The 21,798-nt window shown below is 39.8% G+C and overlaps 1 protein-coding gene across 3 annotated transcripts in view; it reads left to right on the forward strand.

The window, feature by feature from the left end:
- LOC126475061 (nardilysin) overlaps positions 1-21,798 on the forward strand; it is a 360,282-nt gene that overhangs the window by 227,920 nt on the left and 110,564 nt on the right. For 2 of the 3 annotated variants that reach the window (XM_050102619.1, XM_050102633.1), the window contains exon 14: positions 5,858-5,994. In XM_050102619.1, the coding sequence (XP_049958576.1) occupies positions 5,858-5,994 (137 nt within the window). The remainder of the gene's footprint in view (positions 1-5,857; positions 5,995-21,798) is intronic. The other variant, XM_050102627.1, reaches the window with a different exon arrangement.

Raw genomic sequence — 21,798 nt, forward strand, 5'->3', positions numbered from 1 at the left:
CTGTATGCTGTAGGGTCGTAAAAAGGATGCAGGGGTTTTGAATGGTCTGGGCAGTGTAATCATGTTACAGTTAAAATATGCATTGTCATCTCTTCCAGAAACCATTAAAAAATTTTGGGGGCCGAGGCAATGCCATATGGGAGCCGCTCGTACTTACACAATCCAAAAGGCAAATTAATGACAACACTGTTCTGTGATTCCTCATTTAAAGGTAATTGGCGGTAAGCATTAGTGAGGTCGATCTTGGGGTAGTATTCCCCTCTAGCAGGTTTAGTGAGAAGGTCTTCTGGCTGGGAGGGAGCGTAAGTTTACACCTGTGATGGAGCATTAATTGTAGCCTTCAAATCTCCACACAATTGGAGAGAAACACTGGGCTTTCAGTGATGATTAGTGGAATGGGCCATGTGCTAGATTTCACCACCTCAATAACTCCAGCAGTCTGGAGACAATCTAGTCCTTCATAACAACATGTGAGGTAACAAGAATTGGACTGGTCAAGTAAAACACTACATGGTGATCAACTGAAGGGTGATGTGCACCTGAAAGTCTGTAGCACTCTCAAAATCTGGCTGAAATACAGATGAAAATTCAGTGCAGGTATTGTACAGTTCTTCGAAAGAGACTACAGTTTATGACCATGACTTCATCAGAAATAGAAAACCCAAACAATGTAAAGGTGTCAAGGCCAAAAATGTTGGTGGCAGATGAGTTTCTGATGACAAATAACTTGATCAGCCACATAATGCTTTGAATAGACTGCAGTGATCAAGAACTACTCACAAAGAGGAGTAGAACCCCCTTGGCCAACAGATGCCATGAGGGTGGAAACAACGTGTGTATGCCCAGTTGTGCATATGTTGCCTGATTTATCAAAAAACTGGTGGTCCCTTTGTCCACATGGAGCTGGATATTCTGGTTGGAAATGCAAAGTATGAGAAACAATTTCTATGGTAAAGGGATCGTCTGAAGGGGCTACTGAATGCAGCACATGTACAGTGTCCTAGCATACTCATGGGACAGGATGGGAGTGTGTTGCAGGGCTTTGACACACTGAGTGAAGATGACCATCTTTGCCATATGTATGCAAGCTGCCCAAAGATCAGGACAGTTTGCTCAGCAGTGAGTGAAAAACAGTGCAGGCATAAAGGGAGTGGCGCACCTGACCATTGACAAAGATGACTGGAGGCTCGGATGACATAAAGATGTTGGACAATGACAGATTACAAAGTTCCTGCAACTTGTTAGTTGTAACTTAAGCACTGGTTAGAGAATAATCACAAAATACTGCCCTCAAACACTAGATTACTGCTTAGTGTAACACCTTTTTTAGGTTCCGATACAAAAGGGGGCTGCTGAGAATTGATTACAACACAGTTTCAATAGAGATTAGGAATATGCACTTAGTACATGGATAGGGGGACTTTGGATAATTTAAAAAGGCAAAGAATGATGTCCAAAAACATATGTGACATTGTTTACTTTGAGTTTGTATAAAATCCAAGCTTTATGCTATGTAGCTCACATTTCAGTGCCTGAAGATTAATTATTTCCTAGTTGTATTCTGTATCATGCAATTAATTTTATAGTATAAGCAAGGGAATAATGTTTACTATTCTTAACCCGATAAAAAAGTTATGTGCTCAGCAGTGTAGCTTTTGGTATCACAGTTTGCATTCTAAGAGCACAATATTATCCATTAGGAGCTCAGGGTATTCAGAATATGACTACGAAACTGCTACAAAAGACACAGTAAAAAACAAAATTGTTAGTATACATGAAATCTCTCCAAGTTTAAGTCATAGATTACATATGCTCAATATGGCTACTGATTGTGATGTGAAATATGAGTGAAGTATGACAGTATGCTGTATTAACTCTTCCCTTGTATGTTCCAACATGTTGTGACATCTCTAGTCACAATGGATTTTTTTCTCTATTACAGTCAGTAGGATAGGGCACATGTTATTTTTCATGAGACATTGAGTAAAGATGCATGTAGCCAGCATAGAGGAGCTAGTTGTCATGACCAGTGACGTGGTCATTGCAGTGGTTGTGTTCCATCGAGAGCTGAGAGAAAGGGAACTAGCTTATGTGAATATTGTTTGGTAGTTGCTAGAGTGCTTGTTATACTTGGGAAAGAATGAAAATTGCACAGATAAGAAAATTATTTAATAGATATCAATTTGTATGTGTAACAAAATCTGAATACAAAATAGCCATACTGTGTGTAAAAGTAGTTTGCTGATGTTGCTGTAATTATTGCACTTAATGGTATCCATGAGTATTAGTATGTCAAAGTGCCACAGAACACATCCATGTAACAAGACTACATGGAAAGGTGTTTCCAGAAATGTGCTCTTTTCTCCAAGAGCATATTAATGGACAATTGAACAGGAAAGAGGGTATGCTGATGTTAGGGGCTGATTCAGAAGAATACTACATACAGCTGTTTCTTAGTGCAGTTGCCTTATAATTTGAAATCACACGCGTGACTGGCACATGTTGTAATTATGAGTTTCAGGAGTAAACCAAGTGCATAGAAACTGTTAACTGTATCTTCAGTTTACTGCGAAGAACTTACATTGTCATGGTGTATATCTACACTTACATCCACAGTCCTTGTGTGCAGATGTTCCATATTACAGAACTTTAGAGGAGAAAATATATGATGTTTATGTAATGCCATAAGAAAAATTGCATGGAGCTGTACTGGGTGACAATGTATTTGCATAAGCATTATTGAGCAGAACGGGGAGCAGTAGTGCAGAAAATTGGTTTTATGATTACTCTTGCAATGAGTAGCAAGCCTTTTTAGTACTTAACTTGTTTTTGTAGATTATTTGCTGCTCTGATTGCCATCTCGATAATGTCTAGGGTATGATTTTCAGGTCTTGGCTTTGGGATGTTAGTTATTTCCACTTATCACATGCCAAACAATCAACTTCAAGTCCTTCCAATTTGCACTTTTTTGCTAAAGACAGTCATTCATATTATAACATTATAAATTGTTTCAGATTTTTCTTGAAAATCACAATTTGGAATATAGAAAATGTACATAGCACACATCTAATTCACACTACCATATGCAACTCTAAAAACATTATATATTCTGCCCCAGTTCCAAACGAAGACTTGGTTACTCCGTTTCCAAAACAAGACTTGCCCAATCCACCTTCAAGACAAGACTAATTTCTTTGAAAGTGAATCTAAGACACTTTCTGGTGTGAAACACCAATGATATACTTGTATTTTACAGCATTATTTATAAAAATAAAATAATTTTATGTTAGTGAACATAATTTTGAAATGGAGTTTTCATAAAGTGTATGATGCTCGTCACGTTCCAAAAACGACCTTATACTTTCTTCCTTGTGACTGTTTTTATGGAAACTTGTAACATTTTATCATTCAATTGATTGCAAAATGTCATTAGAAGACTATATAACCAAATATTGCATAATGCACAATCATTGTCAGTTACAGTCAAATCAAAGAAATGGAATTTATAGGATAATTAACTTCTTTAAATTCGGCCTTGCTATGCTGGTACTGCGAACGGCTGAAAGCAAGGGGAAACTACGGCCGTAATTTTTCCCGAGGGCATGCAGCTTTACTGTATGATTAAATGATGATGGCGTCCTCTTGGGTAAAATATTCCGGAGGTAAAATAGTCCCCCATTCGGATCTCCGGGCGGGGACTTCTCAAGAGGATGTCGTTATCAGGAGAAAGAAAACTGGCGTTCTACTGATCGGAGCGTGGAATGTCAGGTCCCTTAATCGGGCAGGTAGGATAGAAAATTTGAAAAGGGAAATGGATAGGTTAAAGTTAGATATAGTGGGAATTAGTGAAGTTCGGTGGCAGGAGGAACAAGACTTCTGGTCAGGTGACTACAGGGTTATAAACACAAAGGCAAATAGGGGTAATGCAGGAGTAGGTTTAATAATGAATAGGAAAATAGGAACGCGGTTAAGCTACTACAAACAACTTAGTGAACGCATTATTGTGGCCAAGATAGATACGAAGCCCACACCTACTACAGTAGTACAAGTTTATATGCCAACTAGCTCTGCAGATGACGAAGAAATTGAAGAAATGTATGATGAAATAAAAGAAATTATTCAGATAGTGAAGGGAGACGAAAATTTAATAGTCATGGGTGACTGGAATTCGAGTGTAGGAAAAGGGAGGGAAGGAAACGTAGTAGGTGAATATGGATTGGGGCTAAGAAATGAAAGAGGAAGCCGCCTGGTAGAATTTTGCACAGAGCACAACTTAATCATAGCTAACACTTGGTTTAAGAATCATGATAGAAGGTTGTATACATGGAAGAACCCTGGAGATACTGAAAGGTATCAGATAGATTATATAATGGTAAGACAGAGATTTAGGAACCAGGTTTTAAATTGTAAGACATTTCCAGGGGCAGATGTGGACTCTGACCACAATCTATTGGTTATGACCTGTAGATTAAAACTGAAGAAACTGCAAAAAGGTGGGAATTAAAGGAGATGGGACCTGGATAAACTGAAAGAACCAGATGTTGTACAGAGTTTCAGGGAGAGCATAAGGGAACAATTGACAGGAATGGGGGAAAGAAATACAGTAGAAGAAGAATGGGTAGCTTTGAGGGATGAAGTAGTGAAGGCAGCAGAGGATCAAGTAGGTAAAAAGACGAGGGCTAGTAGAAATCCTTGGGTAACAGAAGAAATATTGAATTTAATTGATGAAAAGAGAAAATATAAAAATGCAGTAAATGAAGCAGGCAAAAAGGAATACAAACGTCTCAAAAATGAGATCGACAGGAAGTGCAAAATGGCTAAGCAGGTATGGCTAGAGGACAAATGTAAGGATGTAGAGGGTTATCTCACTGGGGGTAAGATAGATACTGCCTACAGGAAAATTAAAGAGACCTTTGGAGACAAGAGAACCCCTTGTATGAACATCAAGAGCTCAGATGGAAACCCAGTTCTAAGCAAAGAAGGGAAAGCAGAAAGGTGGAAGGAGTATATAGAGGGTCTATACAAGGGCGATGTACTTGAGGACAATATTATGGAAATGGAAGAGGATGTAGATGAAGATGAAATGGGAGATATGATACTGCGTGAAGAGTTTGACAGAGCACTGAAAGACCTGAGTCGGAACAAGGCCCCCGGAGTAGACAACATTCCATCGGAACTACTGACGGCCTTGGGAGAGCCAGTCCTGACAAAACTCTACCATCTGGTGAGAAAGATGTATGAAACAGGCGAAATACCCTCAGACTTCAAGAAGAATTTTGGTGTACATCTCTTGCACGTATTCCAGGTTACCTGCAGGTTGTGTTTCCACAGTGCACAAACATACACTATCACTTAATTTGCTGTGCCATCCATAAGCTGTATCATCTCATTGAACTTCTGTGTGGTATATTGTGTGAAATCTCCAAACAGGCACAGCTGGTTCATGTTTGGCAGATTCAAAGACATACAATGTTCCAGTCAATACCATCTTTGCTATGGTCTGCCTGTCTGCCTCCGATGCTTCCTTTGCCTCCTCCCATATGCCTGCGAGTGCGCCCCCCCCCCCCCCCCCCCACCACACACACACCTGTAGTGACCTGTGGGCATTCGCTGCAATTACAGTACAGTGGGAATTATGATTCAAAATGTGGACAGATCCGGAACTGATTAATTACAAATCTTATGCTTTCTCTCATCTTGCTGCAGTCATATTCCGAAGAACCAGATGTATTTATGAATGATGACTCAGTTTCCACTGTATGTAGCTATAAATGTGTAATAAATTGTAGAAGTGTTGCTTCAAACATTTAATGTCTGTAAAATTTTAACAACTTGTATATATATACTTCTGTGAAAGCAGCTAATATTGGAACTGATTGCGCGCAATCTCGCATCATATGAGGATATGCTGAATGAATCAGTTTGTGACACCATGCTGGAAGAACTGAAGAAAGCATACTTTAATGAATTTGTCAAGCCTTCTGCATTGAACAGGTAAGTAGATTACTTTTTTTTTCAATTTAAAAAAAAAAAAAAAAAAAGTCTTAGTCTCGGTTTGAAAAGCTGCCACTTTTGCAGTTATAACAGTGTACATGTTTTTCTTTTATGGCATTGCCGTCATTGATGTTGAATTTATGGCACACTGGAAACCCAAAATCTCTCCTCTTAAATGAGTATGCTACCTCATCATTCGTATTTTTTTATCGTTTCCTTTCAGTAATAGTAGACAAGTGATTTGTGTTGATAAATCTCAAATTAATGTAGTCTATAAAGCTATCCTGTACACATATATTGTATTATTTGTTGCAAGTTGAGGATAATGTGATACAGTGAATATTAGTATGGCGCAGTGGATGGGCATCCGTAGAAATTTATCCAAGTGGAAGAAATGTTATAAAAATTTATATTTTTATGCAAGTGATTCAGTGAATTTGGTAATATGTCTTACCTCAGAAATAAATTCAACTGCAAATACACAAAATGTATTGTATGCCAAAAAGATGATAGTTTAAACTAAGAACTTTTCGTAGGTAGATTAGATTGATACCTAAAAGATGAGCATACTTAATTAGTACATGCAATGTACATTAGTACATGTTTTGAAAGATCAGTAAGAATATTGATGCCACCTCTTTATCTGAAATTGCATGCCCATAGGATTAAATCCAGCATAACCAGTGAGTAGGGAAATCAAGGTAGAAAAAAAATTCACATTAAATATTTTTGCTCGTGTACTGTTAATATTATGCCAAAACAGTGTGTTGAGGAAGTGTTGTTGGTTACTAAGAAAAATAACCCACAAAAATGGCACTAAAACTTATTGGCATATTAAAACTTGCTGGACTGGGACTGAAATGCAAAACATCGCCTTTTGCAGGCAACGCCACATACATCAGGTTTTGACAGCGTGATTGATTAATGGTGTGCAACAAGGTATCCTACTGAATTGTTCTTTCCATTTTATGCACAATATTTTGATGATCGACCCAGCATTCTTCTTCAGGTACCATGAGCTTTGCTGTCATGTATACTCACAGAACGTGAAGAAGACATCTAGACTGGTTGTTGAAATATAGTTCATAAACTGAAAACAACTTGGCAGAACATCTGGATTCTGTGCGAATGCCCTTACTGGCACAACTCTTGACCTGCCCTCACAGTTACAGTCCTGCCAGTGCCTCTCTTCTACTTTCCAAACTCTAAAGCTCTGAGGATGTACATTGAGTTGTGCCTGGCTAGGTCAGAGTCATGCTTTCTATTTTTTAAAGTTCACTGGTATAATTTATTAATGTGTTTTGAAAGCTACATTTTTTGGTTTGTTTGGATAAAGTATACCCTGAGATGGCTTTTGATAGAATGTGGAAAACCTCTCAATACAACTCAAATTGGCCAGTACAGCTCTGGTACTGGGTGCCAAAATCTGTTCACTAGCATGTTGGAATGATTCCTTTCTGTATCCTAACCTCCATTATTGAAGCACTTGGAGACTAGCAAGTCAGATATTTAGCTTTTCTGTTATAGTTTAAGCCTTAAATTATTTGAAAGTTGTTGTGTACTTGTATAGTTTAATTCTTAAATTCATTGCGTATTTTTGTAAACATGTCAAAAAAAGTTTTGCATCATCTCGGTTCCGAGAGGTTCGGAACCTGTACAGAAAATTGGAGGAGGAGGAGATTAGTGTTTAACGCCCCATCAGCAATGAGGTCATTAGAGACAGAGCACAAGCTCGGATTAGGGAAGGATGGATAAGGAAATCGGCTGTGCCCTTTCAAAGGAACCATCCCGACATTTGCCTGAAGTGATTTAGGAAAATCATGCAAAACCTAAATTGGGATGGCCGGACGTGGGTTTGAACCGTCATCCTCCCGAATGTGAGTCCAGTGTCAGAAAATTGTAATAGAGATAAACATAAACATCACATCTGCCCTTTTTATTGCTCATGAAAACCACACATTGCTTGTTGTACCACCATACAGCGAGACCTTCAGAGGTGGTGGTCCAGATTGCTGTACACACTGGTACCTCTAATACCCAGTTGCATTGATGCATGCCTGTATTTGTTGTGGCGTACTATCCACAAGTTTGTCAAGGCAGTGTTGGTCCAGATTGCCCCACTCCTCAACGGCAATTCGGCGTAGATTCCTCAGAGTGGTTGGTAGGTCACATTGTCTATAAACAGCCCTTTTCAATCTATCCCAGACATGGTCAATAGGATTCATGTCTGTAGAACATGGTAGCTGCTCTAGTTGAGCGATGTCATTATCCTGAAGGAAGTCATTCACAAGATGTGCACAATGGGGCCGTGAATTGTTATCCATGAAGACAAATGCCTTGCCAATATGCTGCCAATATGGTTGCACTATGGGTCGGAGGATGGCATTCGCATATTGTACAGCCATTACGGTGCATTCCATGACCACCAGCGGCGTATGTAGGCCCCACGTAACGCCACTCCAAAACAGCAGGGAACCTCCACCTTGCTCCACTCGCTGGACAATGTGTCTAAGGCATTTATCCTGGCCGGTTTGCCTCCAAACACATCTCCAACGATTGTTTGGTTGAAGGCATATGCGACACTCATCGGTGAAGAGAATGTGATGCCAATCCATTTGGCATGTTGTTGGGCCCATCTGTACCGTGCTGCATGGTGTCGTGGTTGCAAATATGGATCTCACCATATACATCGGGAGTGAAGTTTTGCATCATGCCGCTTATTGCACACAGTTTGAGTCGTAACACAATGTCCTGTAGCTGCACAAATAGCATTATTCAACATGGTGGCATTTCTCTCAGGGTTCCTACGAGCCATAATCCATATGCAGTGGTCATCCACTGCAGTAGTAGCCCTTGGGCGGCTTGAACAAGGCATGTCTCTCTGTATCTCCTCCATGACCGAACAACATCGCTTTGGTTTACTCTGAGATGCCTGGGCTCTTCCCTTTGTTAAGATCCCTTCCTGGCACAAAGTAACACGGCCTAACCGTGTTATTGACTGTCTAGGCATGGTTGAACCACAGACACACGAGCCGTGTACCTCCTTTCTCGTGGAATAACTGGAACTGATCGGCTGTCGGACACCCTCTGTCTAATAGGTGCTGCTCATGCAAGTTTGTTTACATCTTTGGGTGGATTTAGTGACATATCTGAATAGTCAAAGGGACTCTGTCTGTGATACAATATCCATAGTCACCGTACTTTACTCTGAGATGCCTGGGCTCTTCCCTTGTTGAGAGCCCTTCCTGGCACAAAGTAACGCGATCGAACCGTGTTATTGACTGTCTAGGCAGGGTTGAACTACAGACACAAGAGCTGTGTACCTCCTTCCTCGTGGAATAACTGGAACTGATCAGCTGTCAGACACCCTCTGTCTAATAGGTGCTGCTCATGTATGGTTGTTTACATCTTTGGGTGGGTTTAGTGACATATCTGAACAGTAAAAGGGACTGTGTCTGTGATACAATATCCACAGTCACCATACTTTCTTCAGGAACCAGGGTGTTGCAAAACTTTTTTTGATGTGTGTATTTGAGACATGTAGTATTGCATTTTAGTAACGGTATTGTGTACATTTGCGCAGTCTGTCATGCTCATGCAATAGTCATTTGTTTGTTTATTTTGGATTGCTAGTAACCATTGATCAGCTCAATGGTGAAGCACCAGGAGATTAGCAAGTCTCATGTTTAACTTTTTCTGTTTGTTTTCACAGTTTAATTCGTGAGTTAGTAGTAGTAGGGTGGATAGGGTGTGTGCATGCTGTATGTGAGCACCGGTCGAGCTGGCCACAATTTGCAAATAACTGAAGATATTAATAACCCTGGTCAGCCATCTGCAGGTTTCTGCCTCAGAATATAACATCAGCAGAGAAAGTGGCACATCGCATGAGACACCTCAGGTGTCACTTGTCTCACCCTTGGACTCTACTCTTGAGGCATCTTGTAGTGTACTCAACTGAGGGAATCTGCATTCACTGCAGGGTAAATGGCAGGTTGTTACATGGTCGTGATGCCTGAGGCTAGGCATCTGGCCTTGCCTATCTACTTTGTGAATGCACTGGTGGCCACTATTTCAACAGAGTTCGATCAGGCACATGAGAGGAGAGATTTGTTAACTATCGGGAGCTCAAGTGTTAGGTGTGTTATGGAAGCTCTTAGGGAAATAGCATCTGCAGCTGGAATGACTTTCAGTATGCACTTGGTGTGTCTGCTGGGGGTAGGGCATATCAGACGTGTGGAGGAGGCCCTGCCTGTGGCAATCGAGGGTGCAGCGAGCAGAGGGCAAAAGTCTACTAGCTGTTGCTCATGTTGGCAACAATGACGCGTATTATTGCTTGGGTTCTGAGGCCATCAGCAGTTCTTACAGGAGGCTGGCGGGGGAAGTGCTGAAGACTGCTGATGTCGCTTGTGGGGTGCAAGCATAGCTCACAGTTTGAAGCATCATACCCAGAACTGATTGGGGTCCTTTGGTTTGGAGCTGAATAGAGGGTGTCAATCAGTGGCTTTCTGCGACCATCGGGTCTGTGACAGAATTCCTGAACTTAGTCCCTCCAGGAAAGTACCGTATTTATTCTAATCTAAGCCACACTTTTTTTCCGGTTTTTGTAATTCAAAAAATCGCCTGCGGCTTAGAATGGAGTGCAAAGTAAGCGGAAGTTCTGAAAAATGTTGGTAGGTGCCGCCACAATCAACTTATGTAGCACTACACAGGCATGCTTTGCAGGCACAAAGATAAATACTGGCACCAAAACCTCTGCGTCAGTAAATAAATTTAAAAAAAGGTAGAAGACTAGCTTTTTTTTCCTCACCGATTTTCGAACACTGCTTTTTCATACGTTATCCAACGAAGTAAATAGAAATTCCGTGTTGTTCATCTTCGAATGTAGCAGCCTTTCAAATACTCGTAGCAAAAAAATTAAATTTCTTTACACAAAAATACCAACAATGCACAAGGCTGTAGGATTGTTGCACGAGTTGATACGCTCTGGCTCACCTATTGCTTCATGGAATTCTGTGAAGTGCTTGTTGGTGTTAGTGAACCATAATTAAGTGCTTTCATTATAGTGCCAAATTCATGAGGGGAGTTATTTCTTTTGCGGAACAAAGTTCTAATCGTGCTGCAGGTCTGTGATACGGGACTAATGAGAAAACGTCAGGCGATGGCAACTGCAGAGAGACGAATTATTTTAATGTTCTTGTTGCAGGAAAGCATTTAGTGGGCCAAAGTGTGGCCGATATCGTGCACTAGAAGTGATGTTAAATGAATTTGTTAAGTAACAGCATCAGAAATTCCTGTCTGTGAACGCCGAAATTTTAAAAATTAAGGCACCTGAAATTGTTAGAGAGCAAAAAACCGAAAATTGGATTGATCTGTTTATGAAGCGCTGGGGTTTTTCACTTCGGAGGTGTACTTCAGTTGCACAGAAGCTGCCAAAATATTATGAAGAAAAACTTTTGGAATTTCATAGCTTCATAATTAGGCGACGCACAGAAAAGCAATACCTTCTTGGTCAGATAGGAAATGCTGATCAGACTCCTGTATATTTTGACATGCCGTCAAATTATACGGTTGACACCAAAGGAAAGAAAGACATAAGAAGTTCTTAAATCAGGGGGTGAAAAACAGCGGATGTCCGTCATGCTTGCTTGCACAGCAAAAAAATGTCTCTGAGTACTATGGGACTTAACTTCTGAGGTCATCAGTCCCCTAGAACTTAGAACTACTTAAACCTAACCAACCTAAGGACATCACACACATCCATGCCCGAGGCAGGATTTGAACCTGCGACCGTTGCGGTCGCGCAGCTCCAGACTGTAGCGCCTAGAACCGCTCCGCCACTCCGGCCGGCACTTGCACAGCTGACTGACATAAATTACCCCCATTCATAGTTTTCAAGCGAAAGACTTTACCGAAATCAGAAGTGTTTCCAAAACCTGTAATTGTACGAGCGAACGAAACTGGGTGGTTTTCGGAGGACATGGTGCTGGAATGGATTGGGTTACGCAGGCCATACAACACCTGCAGTAAAACTAAAATTAGAGGAAAGCAAAACGGATTTGGCAGTAATTCCAGGCAGGGTGACGTCAATTCTGTAACCATTTGATGTTTGTTTGAATAAACAATCTAAGGACAAGTTTAAACGCATGTAGACTGGCTTTCCAAAAGCAACAGACATCTGACACCAACAGGACGTGTAAAACGCGCAAGGTTGTCGCAAGTGTGTCATTGGATTTATGATGCATGGAAGTGTGTTTCAAATCAGACTGTGCAACAAGCATTTAAAAAATGTTCGATATCCGATGCACTAGATGGTACGAAGGATGATGCTCTGTATGAAGAAATGAGCAACAAAGAATTGAGTGATAGTGATTCAGAATCATGACTGATATTTTAAACATTTCATATAAGATGTATTACAAACCTAATAAAATATTGTTTTAAATTTCATTTTAAATTTCAGAGTTTAATTTCTAAGTTATTTTCATTCTTATGTTATAAGTGTTGCTGCTCTGCATTGCACAGGATAGAAAAGTGTGGAGAGCTGCATCAAACCAGTCTATGGACTGAAGACAACAACAACAGCAACACACTCTGCATTTGAAGTCATCACTAAAAATCTACTACGAAAATCCGACTGACAAGACTGTTTGGGATGTATGTCAATAAAGCCATCTCTAAGTTTTGAATTTTTTCCTACCTGTGACAAGAGATGGTTGCTAATAGGAACTATTAGGAATCATAAATCGTATGCAGTATTCTCTTCACCATTAGAATAATACGAATGTAAACATTATGCCATGCATTCTGTTGTGTTTGCTGCTATCTCATTTAAATCCTGTCTGCCTAATAAACTATGAAACTAGTGAGACAACAGCAAATGCGGAAGAATATACATATCATGTCATGTTTATAATCATATTATTCTTATGCTGAATAGTGATACAGTCAGAAATGAAGCACGGCAACTGACTAGATTTTTAAATCTAAGATGACTCTAATTTTTGTGCAGAATGTAATGTACTAAAAAGGCGTCTGCAAAGATTTTCAAACAGAGACAAATTATCGCTAAACTGTCATTCAGAACATCTTCTATCATATGCAGTCTATTGTTTGGTTCTTGTTGATCATTATCAAAGAAAGCAGCAGTGTAAGTAACAACAAATAGCAGTCTCTTGCCATTGTTTCGCTAATGAGACAATTCCTCTTTTTTATTGTAAGCGGCGGTAGCACGCACGAAAGCAAGCCATGCCGCGAGCGGCGACAGGTAGGAAACACTCATTATCAGAATGCGACAAACAATACACGACACAGTACAATAATGTATTTTCAGCGTAGTGTGACGTAAATACCTACAACAAAGAGAACGACACTTGTCAGATCAAAGCAAAATAAGCAATCGATTCTAACCAGACGAAGTTCGTGAAAAAGGAAGGGTACCCGTATAAGTCTCATGTTACAATGGACCAACTTTGTTTCGATTTGGAGGTGCGGTCTAAAACTTTCCCCTTGAATTTCGAGTCTCAAATGTCAGGTGCGGCTTAGATTCGGGAAATTTTTTCCCCTTGATTTCTAGTCTCATTTTTCAGGTGCGGCTTAGATTCGAGTAAATATGGTAGTCATGCTCAGATTATTCTCAGGACCTAAATCTGGCTAAAACATGAAATAGAAGCCCTTGAAAAAAGAAACAAGGCATGACAAGCATGTAGAAAAGACAGATTAGATGCCATATGAGGAGGAGTGTTCACTGATATTGGCATAAATGTTGTGTCTATTGAGGTCAAATTTGTGTCCGACTGTGAAAATGTCTGAACACGAGTAGCAGCATAGGTGAACTCAGGTCAATTATTGGACATTTTTACCAGCCATTTCTTTCTCCGTAACAGTTATAGGATCATTCAAGGAAAGTCTCTGGTCCAAATACAGAAATAACCAGTATTAGTTTGATGCAGCTTTAACCTAAGCTGAAGCTGTTAAGTGTATAGACTGGGATGTCTATGGATTCACTGCAGGTACGAGTAAACTGTCTTCTGAGATACTATTGAACATGTTTCCGAAAAACAACCTGGAACAACTTGTTAGCCAACCAACTTGCAATGGAAATATTATAGACCTTGTATTTACATTCTGGCCTGACCTTATTGACAGTGTCAGTATAGAGACAGGGATTAGTGCTCATGATGTCATCATAGTGACAATGGTTATTAAAGTTAATAAATCTATCAAGAAGGCCAGGAGAATATTTATGCTCGAAGATGAAGATGATGATGATGATGATAATGTTTGATTTGTGGGGCATTCCACAGTGCGGTCATCAGTGCTTGTACACATTCCCAATCTATACAAACTCCAGTCTAGCCACCTTCATGAATGATGAGGACAACAGAAACACCCAGCCCCTAGGCAGAGAAAATCCCCAACCCAGGCGGGAATTGAACCTGGGACCCCGTGATCCAGAGGTAGCAACACTAGCCACTAGACCGCGAGCTACGGACTTGGCTAGAAGAAGCATATAAGCAGTTGTTAGCATACCACTTAGACAATGAATGGACATAATTTAGTTCCAGTATGATGGTTGTAGAGGAATTACAGGCAAAGTCTAAACTGGTTGAAAACTGCTCTATGAGATGTATGTACCAAGTTAGTGGATGAAGAATGGAAAATACTGTCTGTGGTTTAAAAATCAAACTCAGAAAATTCTGAGGAGACAGAGTTGTTGCACTCTTAGTTCAAAAAAGAACACGCAGATGTTGACAGGCAAAAGTTAGTAGTTATTTGAGTGCCCATAAGAAGATCAATGTGTGAAGCATACAACTTCCACCATCATACCGTATCAAAAGGTCTTGGCGAGAACCTGAGAAAATTCTGGTCATATGAAAAATAAATAAGCCATTTGACAGCTTCTATCCAGCCGCTCGTCGACCAGTCCGTTGTGGCAATAAAAGACACAAAAGGAAAGCTGAAGGTGTAAATTTCACATTTAATAAATCATTAATGCAGGAGGGTTGCACAAACATACCTTTATTTGACTGTCACACAAGCTCCCACATGGAGGACATAGAATTAGGAATCCCTGATCTGGAGAAGCAAGTGATAGAGTTGAAAACAGATAAGTTGTCAGGTCCAGATGGAATCCCAATTCAGTTTTACGTAGCTTGCACTTACCATGAATCTCTTGCCCAGTGAAAATTCCCAAGTGACTGTAGAACAGCACAGGTGACTCCTGTATGTAAGAAAGATGAAAGAATAGACTAGGATAATTACAGACCAATATCCTTAACATCAGTTTGTGCTGCATAATTCTTGAACACATTCTGAGTCTGAATGTAATAAATTTACTTGAGATGGAAAAGCCTCTATCCACATATCAGTATGGATTTAGAAATCCTCACTCATGCAAAACTAAGCTTACCCTTCTCTCATATGGTACCCTACAAACCATGGATGGAGTGCATCAGGCAGATTCCATATTCCTAAAATTCTGGAAAGTGTTTGACGCAGTGCCCAACTGCAGACTGTTGACGAATGTGCAAGCAAATGGATTAGGTTTTCAGATATGTGAGTATCTCAAAGACATTTTAAGTAATAGAACCCAGTACTATGTTGTCAATGGCGAGTGCTCATTAGAGACGAGGGTATTGTCAGGAGTGCCCCATGGAAGTGTGATGGAACCACTCTTATTCTCTATATACATTAATGATCTGATAGATGGGGTGAGTAACAATTTACTGTTGTTTACTGATGATGCTGTGATGTTAGAAAGGTGTCATCATTGAGTGACTGTAAGTGAATACGAGATACCATAGACAGAATTTCCAGTTAGTGTAATGAATGGTAGCATGCTCTAAATGTAGAAAAAATGAAAGTTACTGCAGATGGTTAGGAAAACCAAATCTGTAATGTTTGAATACAGCATTAGTAGTGTGCTGCATGACACAGTCACATCAGTTAAATACCTATGCTTGACGCTGTAGAGCAATGTGAAATGTAATGAACTTGTCAGGTTGGTGGTAGGTAAGGTGAATGCTTGTCTTTATTTTATTGGGAGAATTTCAGGGAAGCACAATTCATCTATGAAGCAGGCAGCATATGGAACCCTAGTTTGAGTCATTCTTGAGTATTGCTCAAGTAGGATTAAAGAAAGACATAATACCAATTCAGAGACATACTGCTAGATTTGTTACCAGTGGGTTCAATCAGCATGCAGGTATTACGGGATGCTTTGTGTGCTCAAACTGGAATCCCCAAATGGAAGACAGCACTCTTTTTCATGAGTCACTATTGTCAATGTTGCAGAAATTTAGGGAACCAGCATTTGAACCCAATTACAGAACAATTCTACTGCCGCCAACATACATTTTGCATAAGGAGCTCAAAGATAAGATGAGAGAAATTAGGGCTTGTATGAAGGCTTATAGAAAGTTGTTTTTCCTCACCCTAATTGTGAGTGAAACAGGAAAGGACATGACTAGTAATGTACATTGTACCCTCTGCCATCTATACAGTGGTTTGCGGAATATGTGTTAGATGTAGATCTAGATGTAAATGTAGAAATTTCTGAACACTGTGTTTGGTACTTTTTCCACTGATCTGATAAATACATCTTTCATGCAATCTTGATGGATGCCAATGTTTTGAAAATTTCTGATCGCATTTAAATGAAACTTTTTGTACTGCATTTTTGTCACATATTTTCGGAATAAACAAAGTGAATTGAGTATTGCCATATCCAAAATATGAAAGAATAATTTCCTGTTGCAGACTTCCGTGTACTTTTCACTGTTTTGATGAGCAAGTCTCTTCAGTTGACTAGTCTCACTGATTTATTTTTATCAATTACCAGATTCAGTTTCAATTTTGGGTCATTAGTCTAGTGATCTCGTTTTGAAGATAGAATCATTTCAGCATTGTGGAATGTTGACAAAATTGAAACTTACATTGCATTTCAGAATGATTAGTTTTCTGGTTTTAATTATTGCAATGGTATTTCTCCTTTCTTCAATTTCTTGTCCATTAGTAGCATTCCTTTGATGTTTGCATTTGTTGCTCTGGTATACAGTCAACAATACAGCTCTAGGCTTGTATGCAAGTTATTGATGATCAAAGTATGTTCTTTACAGTATACAATTATTCTAGTGGATAGAAATTACAAAATTTTAGGCTAATTATCTTGCTCTTTACTGCAATATATTACTTTCTTTTCAGATGACCATAGATGACATGTGGTTCATCTCTACATAGTTTTTCAAAGAGGCAGAAAGTTTCTTTTGCATATGTTCTATAATTGGCCGTAGTTTCAACAAACAGTCCCTATTTTGAGGCAAGATGTTATTGTGAAACTCAACAGTAGAAGATAGTACTTTGGAAAAAATTGGAATTTCCGAAAGAAAAAAAGTTCTTAACATTTTTACTCTTGCCATAAGAAAAGATGCAATAAAAACATACATTTCAAGAATGTTTGCATTACTCCATTGTTTATTATAGGGTTTGACATCGCTTTACTATTTTCTAATCTGTATTATATAATAATTATTTATCTCTTGGCAAATCTTTCTAAAAATTTGTGTACACACAACATGTTTAAGAAAATGCAGACAGCTGTTGTGTGCATTTACGTCAGCTTTCAGACCTGATGTGCATCTCTCGAATGGATACTGCTTTGTATTTATAGCTGCATGTTTCGATTTCAGTTATGTTTTACCTGTTGGCTGTTTTGGTTATTTATCAAAAGATGGGGAGCTCTGTATGTTTATAGGCAGCAAGATTCGTCCTCTCATTCTGATTGGCACTACATTGGTAACTGCAGGTTATAAAGAGTGAGAATCAGCAGGAACAGATATATGAACAGAAAATAATTCACAAAAGAATCTTCATCTTCTGAATCCATCTCTGTCATTGAACATAATGATTCTTCAGGATCACCATCATCTGTATTATCTCAGGACCTTTTTGTATGCCAGGACAGTTAATAAACAGCACTGTAATGTAACGAACTTTATATTCTACCATAGCTGAGCAATAATCAGGTATATGTCTCAGAACTTTTTTAGCAGTCAGTTGCACCATGGGTAGCAGTTAGCCACAGGCAAAGGAGTAGTAGTAAAACACTCTTGTTATTTATTCTGACTGGAGCAGTTCATCTAGGTGTGTTGCAAGGAACTGCTGACATATTTTTACTCCACCTACTTAATTCGAACCAGCCATATATGATAGGTAGGATGTTCTAATTTCTACTTGAAATTGGCAGCTGAGTGTATATAACAACAGGCCACAAACTACTTGATGAGAAGTTATGTTGAAGCAGAGCAGTTCAGTAAAATTGTCATTTACATTATATGGCTTTCAGCAAGAGCACCATGAAGCCATTTCCAGAAAATTCATCAAATTTTAATGTCATGGTGGCAATGATGACATTACAAGCAGAGCACCCACTCATTTGGAGGGGCACTCGTGAAAAAGCTACTCATGGTCTTGTTAGAGAAATCATCTGACTTTCAGGTAAATGATCTGGGTAAATCCAGAAATACCAAAACACAACTACTAATAGCCTCCAAATGCAGACAAAAGACCTGCAGTCATGCAGAGTAAATATTGATGCTATGTAGAAGAAAGCAAATCCCTACTTCCCGTAAAGTAGACACATTAAATTGCAGATGTTACAATTGAAAGACACTTGCATAAAGTGTTTGGCCAAAGCCTTCATCAGCAATAGAGAAACACCCATCATTCATACACACAAGCAAGCAAACCTCATGCACACATGACCACCAACTCCGACAGCTCGGGCCAGAATGAAACTACCATGCGGGATGCAAGCAGCAGTTTGGAGGGGCTGGGGAAGGGGGAGGGATAGCTGTGTACAAGTGGGGGGAGAGACGAAGCTGTCTGACACAGTGTGCAGGAACTAGAATACCAACAGGCACAGCATCAGCAGGTTGTGGGACAGGGAGGTGGGGAAAAAAGCAACAAAAAAGGGGAGGAGCAGGCAAAGATGGGCGGATGCGCTGACAGAGGGCAGCAAACAAAGAGTGTGAGAAATAAGAATGGAGAGGAGATGATAGAATTGAGGGGGTGGAAACTGTTGGGAGGAGGGTGTGGGGTCAATATGTTACTGTAGGTTGAGGCCAGGATAATTATGGGAGCGGAGAATGTGTTGTAAGGGTAACTCCAATCTGTGCATTTCCGAAAAGCTCTTGGTGGAGGGGAAGATCCAGATGGCTTGGATAGTGAAGCAGCCATTGAAATCACGCATTGTGTCACAGGGTGGTCTACTTTGCTCTGAACCGCAGTTTGGTAGTGGCTGTTTGTCCTGGTGAACAGCTGGTTGGTAGTCATACCAATATAAAAAACTATGAAATGATTGCAGCAGAGCTGATAAATGATGTGGTTGCTTTCACAGGTGGTCCGGCCACTTATGGCAGAGGATAAACCTGTGACAGGAGTGGAATAGGAAGTACTGGGTGGGTGTATTAGGCAGGTCTTGCACATGGGTGTTCCACAGGGATATGATCGTTGTGGCAAGGGATTGGAATTGGGAGTGGCATAGGGATGGACTAGGATGTTGTGGAGGTTGAGTGGGCAAGGGAACACCACTTTAGGAAGGGGGTGGGGGGAGGGGGAGGATCTCAGGTAGGATGGCCCTCATTTCAGGGCATTATGATGAGTAATCAGAGCCTTGGCTGAGGATATGGTTCAGTTGTTCCGATATGGGGTGGTACTAGGTGATGAAGAGGCAGTACTTTGTGGCTAGTGCTTGGGGGTGATGGGAGGATTAGGGATGTGAGGGGAAATGGCACGGGAGATCTGTCTGCAGACTAGTTCTGTGGATGGCACCTGTCTGAAGGCCTTGGTGAGACTCTCAGCATTCTGAGCAAGGGAGTTCTTGTCACTGCAGATACACTGTCCTTAGGTTGGGCTGTACGAGAGGATTTTTTGGTGTCAAGAGATGACAGCTGTTGAAATGCAGATGGTCAGTGGGTTTAATGTCAACAGAGGTGCAGATGGGGCCATCAGATAGGAGGAGGTCAGTGTCTAAGAATGTGGCATGCTGTGTTAGGATCAGGAGAATTGGATGGGAGAGAAGGTGTTGAGGTTGTGAAGGAACAAAGATAGGGTGTCTTGGCCCTGAGCCCAGATCATGATGATATCATCAATGAACTGAATCAGACTTGGACTTCGTCATTTTGGGAGGCTAGGATGGTGTCTTCTAGATGGTCCATAAACAGGTTGGCATAGGAGGGTCCCATGTGAATGCCCATGGCTGTGCCATGGCATTAGTTATAATGATGAATCAGCAATGAGTTAAGGCTGCCTGTGGATGGGAAAAGTGAATTACTATTAATGATACAAATAAAACAATTTTCTGTGTCAGTCACTTACTTATTTGCTCACCATCATCTTCAGGTGGAGCATTGTTTTTGAAGAGCACAGAAGCCTTTCCACAGCAGCAGACCGAGGGCTATATTGGTTATGTTGCATCTTTGCTGATGTTAAAAACTTTTTTGGTACAACACTTTTAAAGTTGAAAAAAGAAACTCAAATTTGTGAGAGTAAGTTGTACTTACAGGGGCACTAGAGTCATAAAATGCCTGCATGCTGCTACTTGTTGTACGACCTCTCCACTGTACATTATTTTTACACTGTCATGTCAGAGATGTTATACATATTAGAGATAAGCTGCGTACTTGGGATACAAAGGTAGTTGAAAGGTGTTGTAGCTGGAGCTTGGTTATGTGCTACTCTACATCACAATTCAGTTACTGAATTAAATGGTTATGTACATAAACATGTTTTTCTTTTATTTTAAAAATATGAGTGGACTGCAACAGAATTAGGACATGTACACTATTCAGTAATTGTATTAGATCATTATACATAAAGAAATGTGTTCTTCCTGTATTTTTAAAAAAAATATGAATCAGCTTCAACAGTGTATGGATATGTGCACAAGCAATTATTATATTAAATGGTTGTATATATAAAAAAAGATTCCAACAGACATACACACATATTTTAGGTTGAAGATACTGGAAAATGAATGGGGGTGGTTAGGTAAATTGCTGTGCATTGAAATTGTAAATTATGAGAATGCTTTAAGTATTTTGTGAAAGATTTAGAAAAGGTTAGTTGAATGTGTTTCATTATTGTCATCCAGTAGAGTTTCCTTGAGTTTGTTTCAGTGTCTATAGATTTCAAGTTGTTCATACGGAGGCATCTTGTGTCTTCAGTGTTTGTAGTGTTATAAGATTGCTTTGTGTACTGCCAGATGAATGTCTTGTGTCTTTTACGTGAGAGGGTATTGCAGATTTATATTGTGTGTTGTGTCAGAAAGTTTTGATGAGTTCTTTGAATCTAATATGGAAGTTACAGCTTGTCTGACCTATGTACTGAGCTGGGCATTTACGACACATGATTTTATATATGGCAGAGGATGAAAATTTATTTTGATTATTTTTAGGTTATGAGGCAGCCTGTGGAAAATTTTATTATTTCTCTAGAATGCAATTCTTATATTATGTTATTTGAAGGTATTGACAGTTATTTGGGAGACATTGCTGTTGAAGGAAATGCATGTTATTAGTATATTTTCTTGGTTTTTGATGGTTATGTTGTTCATTTTCTGTTTTAGATAACAGCCAAAGAATTGAGAACAGTGTATTCTAGTATCATGGAATTGTATATCTGGTGAACAGTTTTTGTTGCTTATTCCTTGGTGTTCAGTTGTTGGTAGTGTTTCAAATAAAGTAGCATAGTAGAATATTTTACATCTGATTGCTGTGGACTTTTCTAATTGGAAGGAAGTAACCA

The sequence above is a fragment of the Schistocerca serialis genome, chromosome 1 (genome assembly GCF_023864345.2).
Source record: "Schistocerca serialis cubense isolate TAMUIC-IGC-003099 chromosome 1, iqSchSeri2.2, whole genome shotgun sequence".
Lineage (NCBI taxonomy): Eukaryota > Metazoa > Arthropoda > Insecta > Orthoptera > Acrididae > Schistocerca > Schistocerca serialis.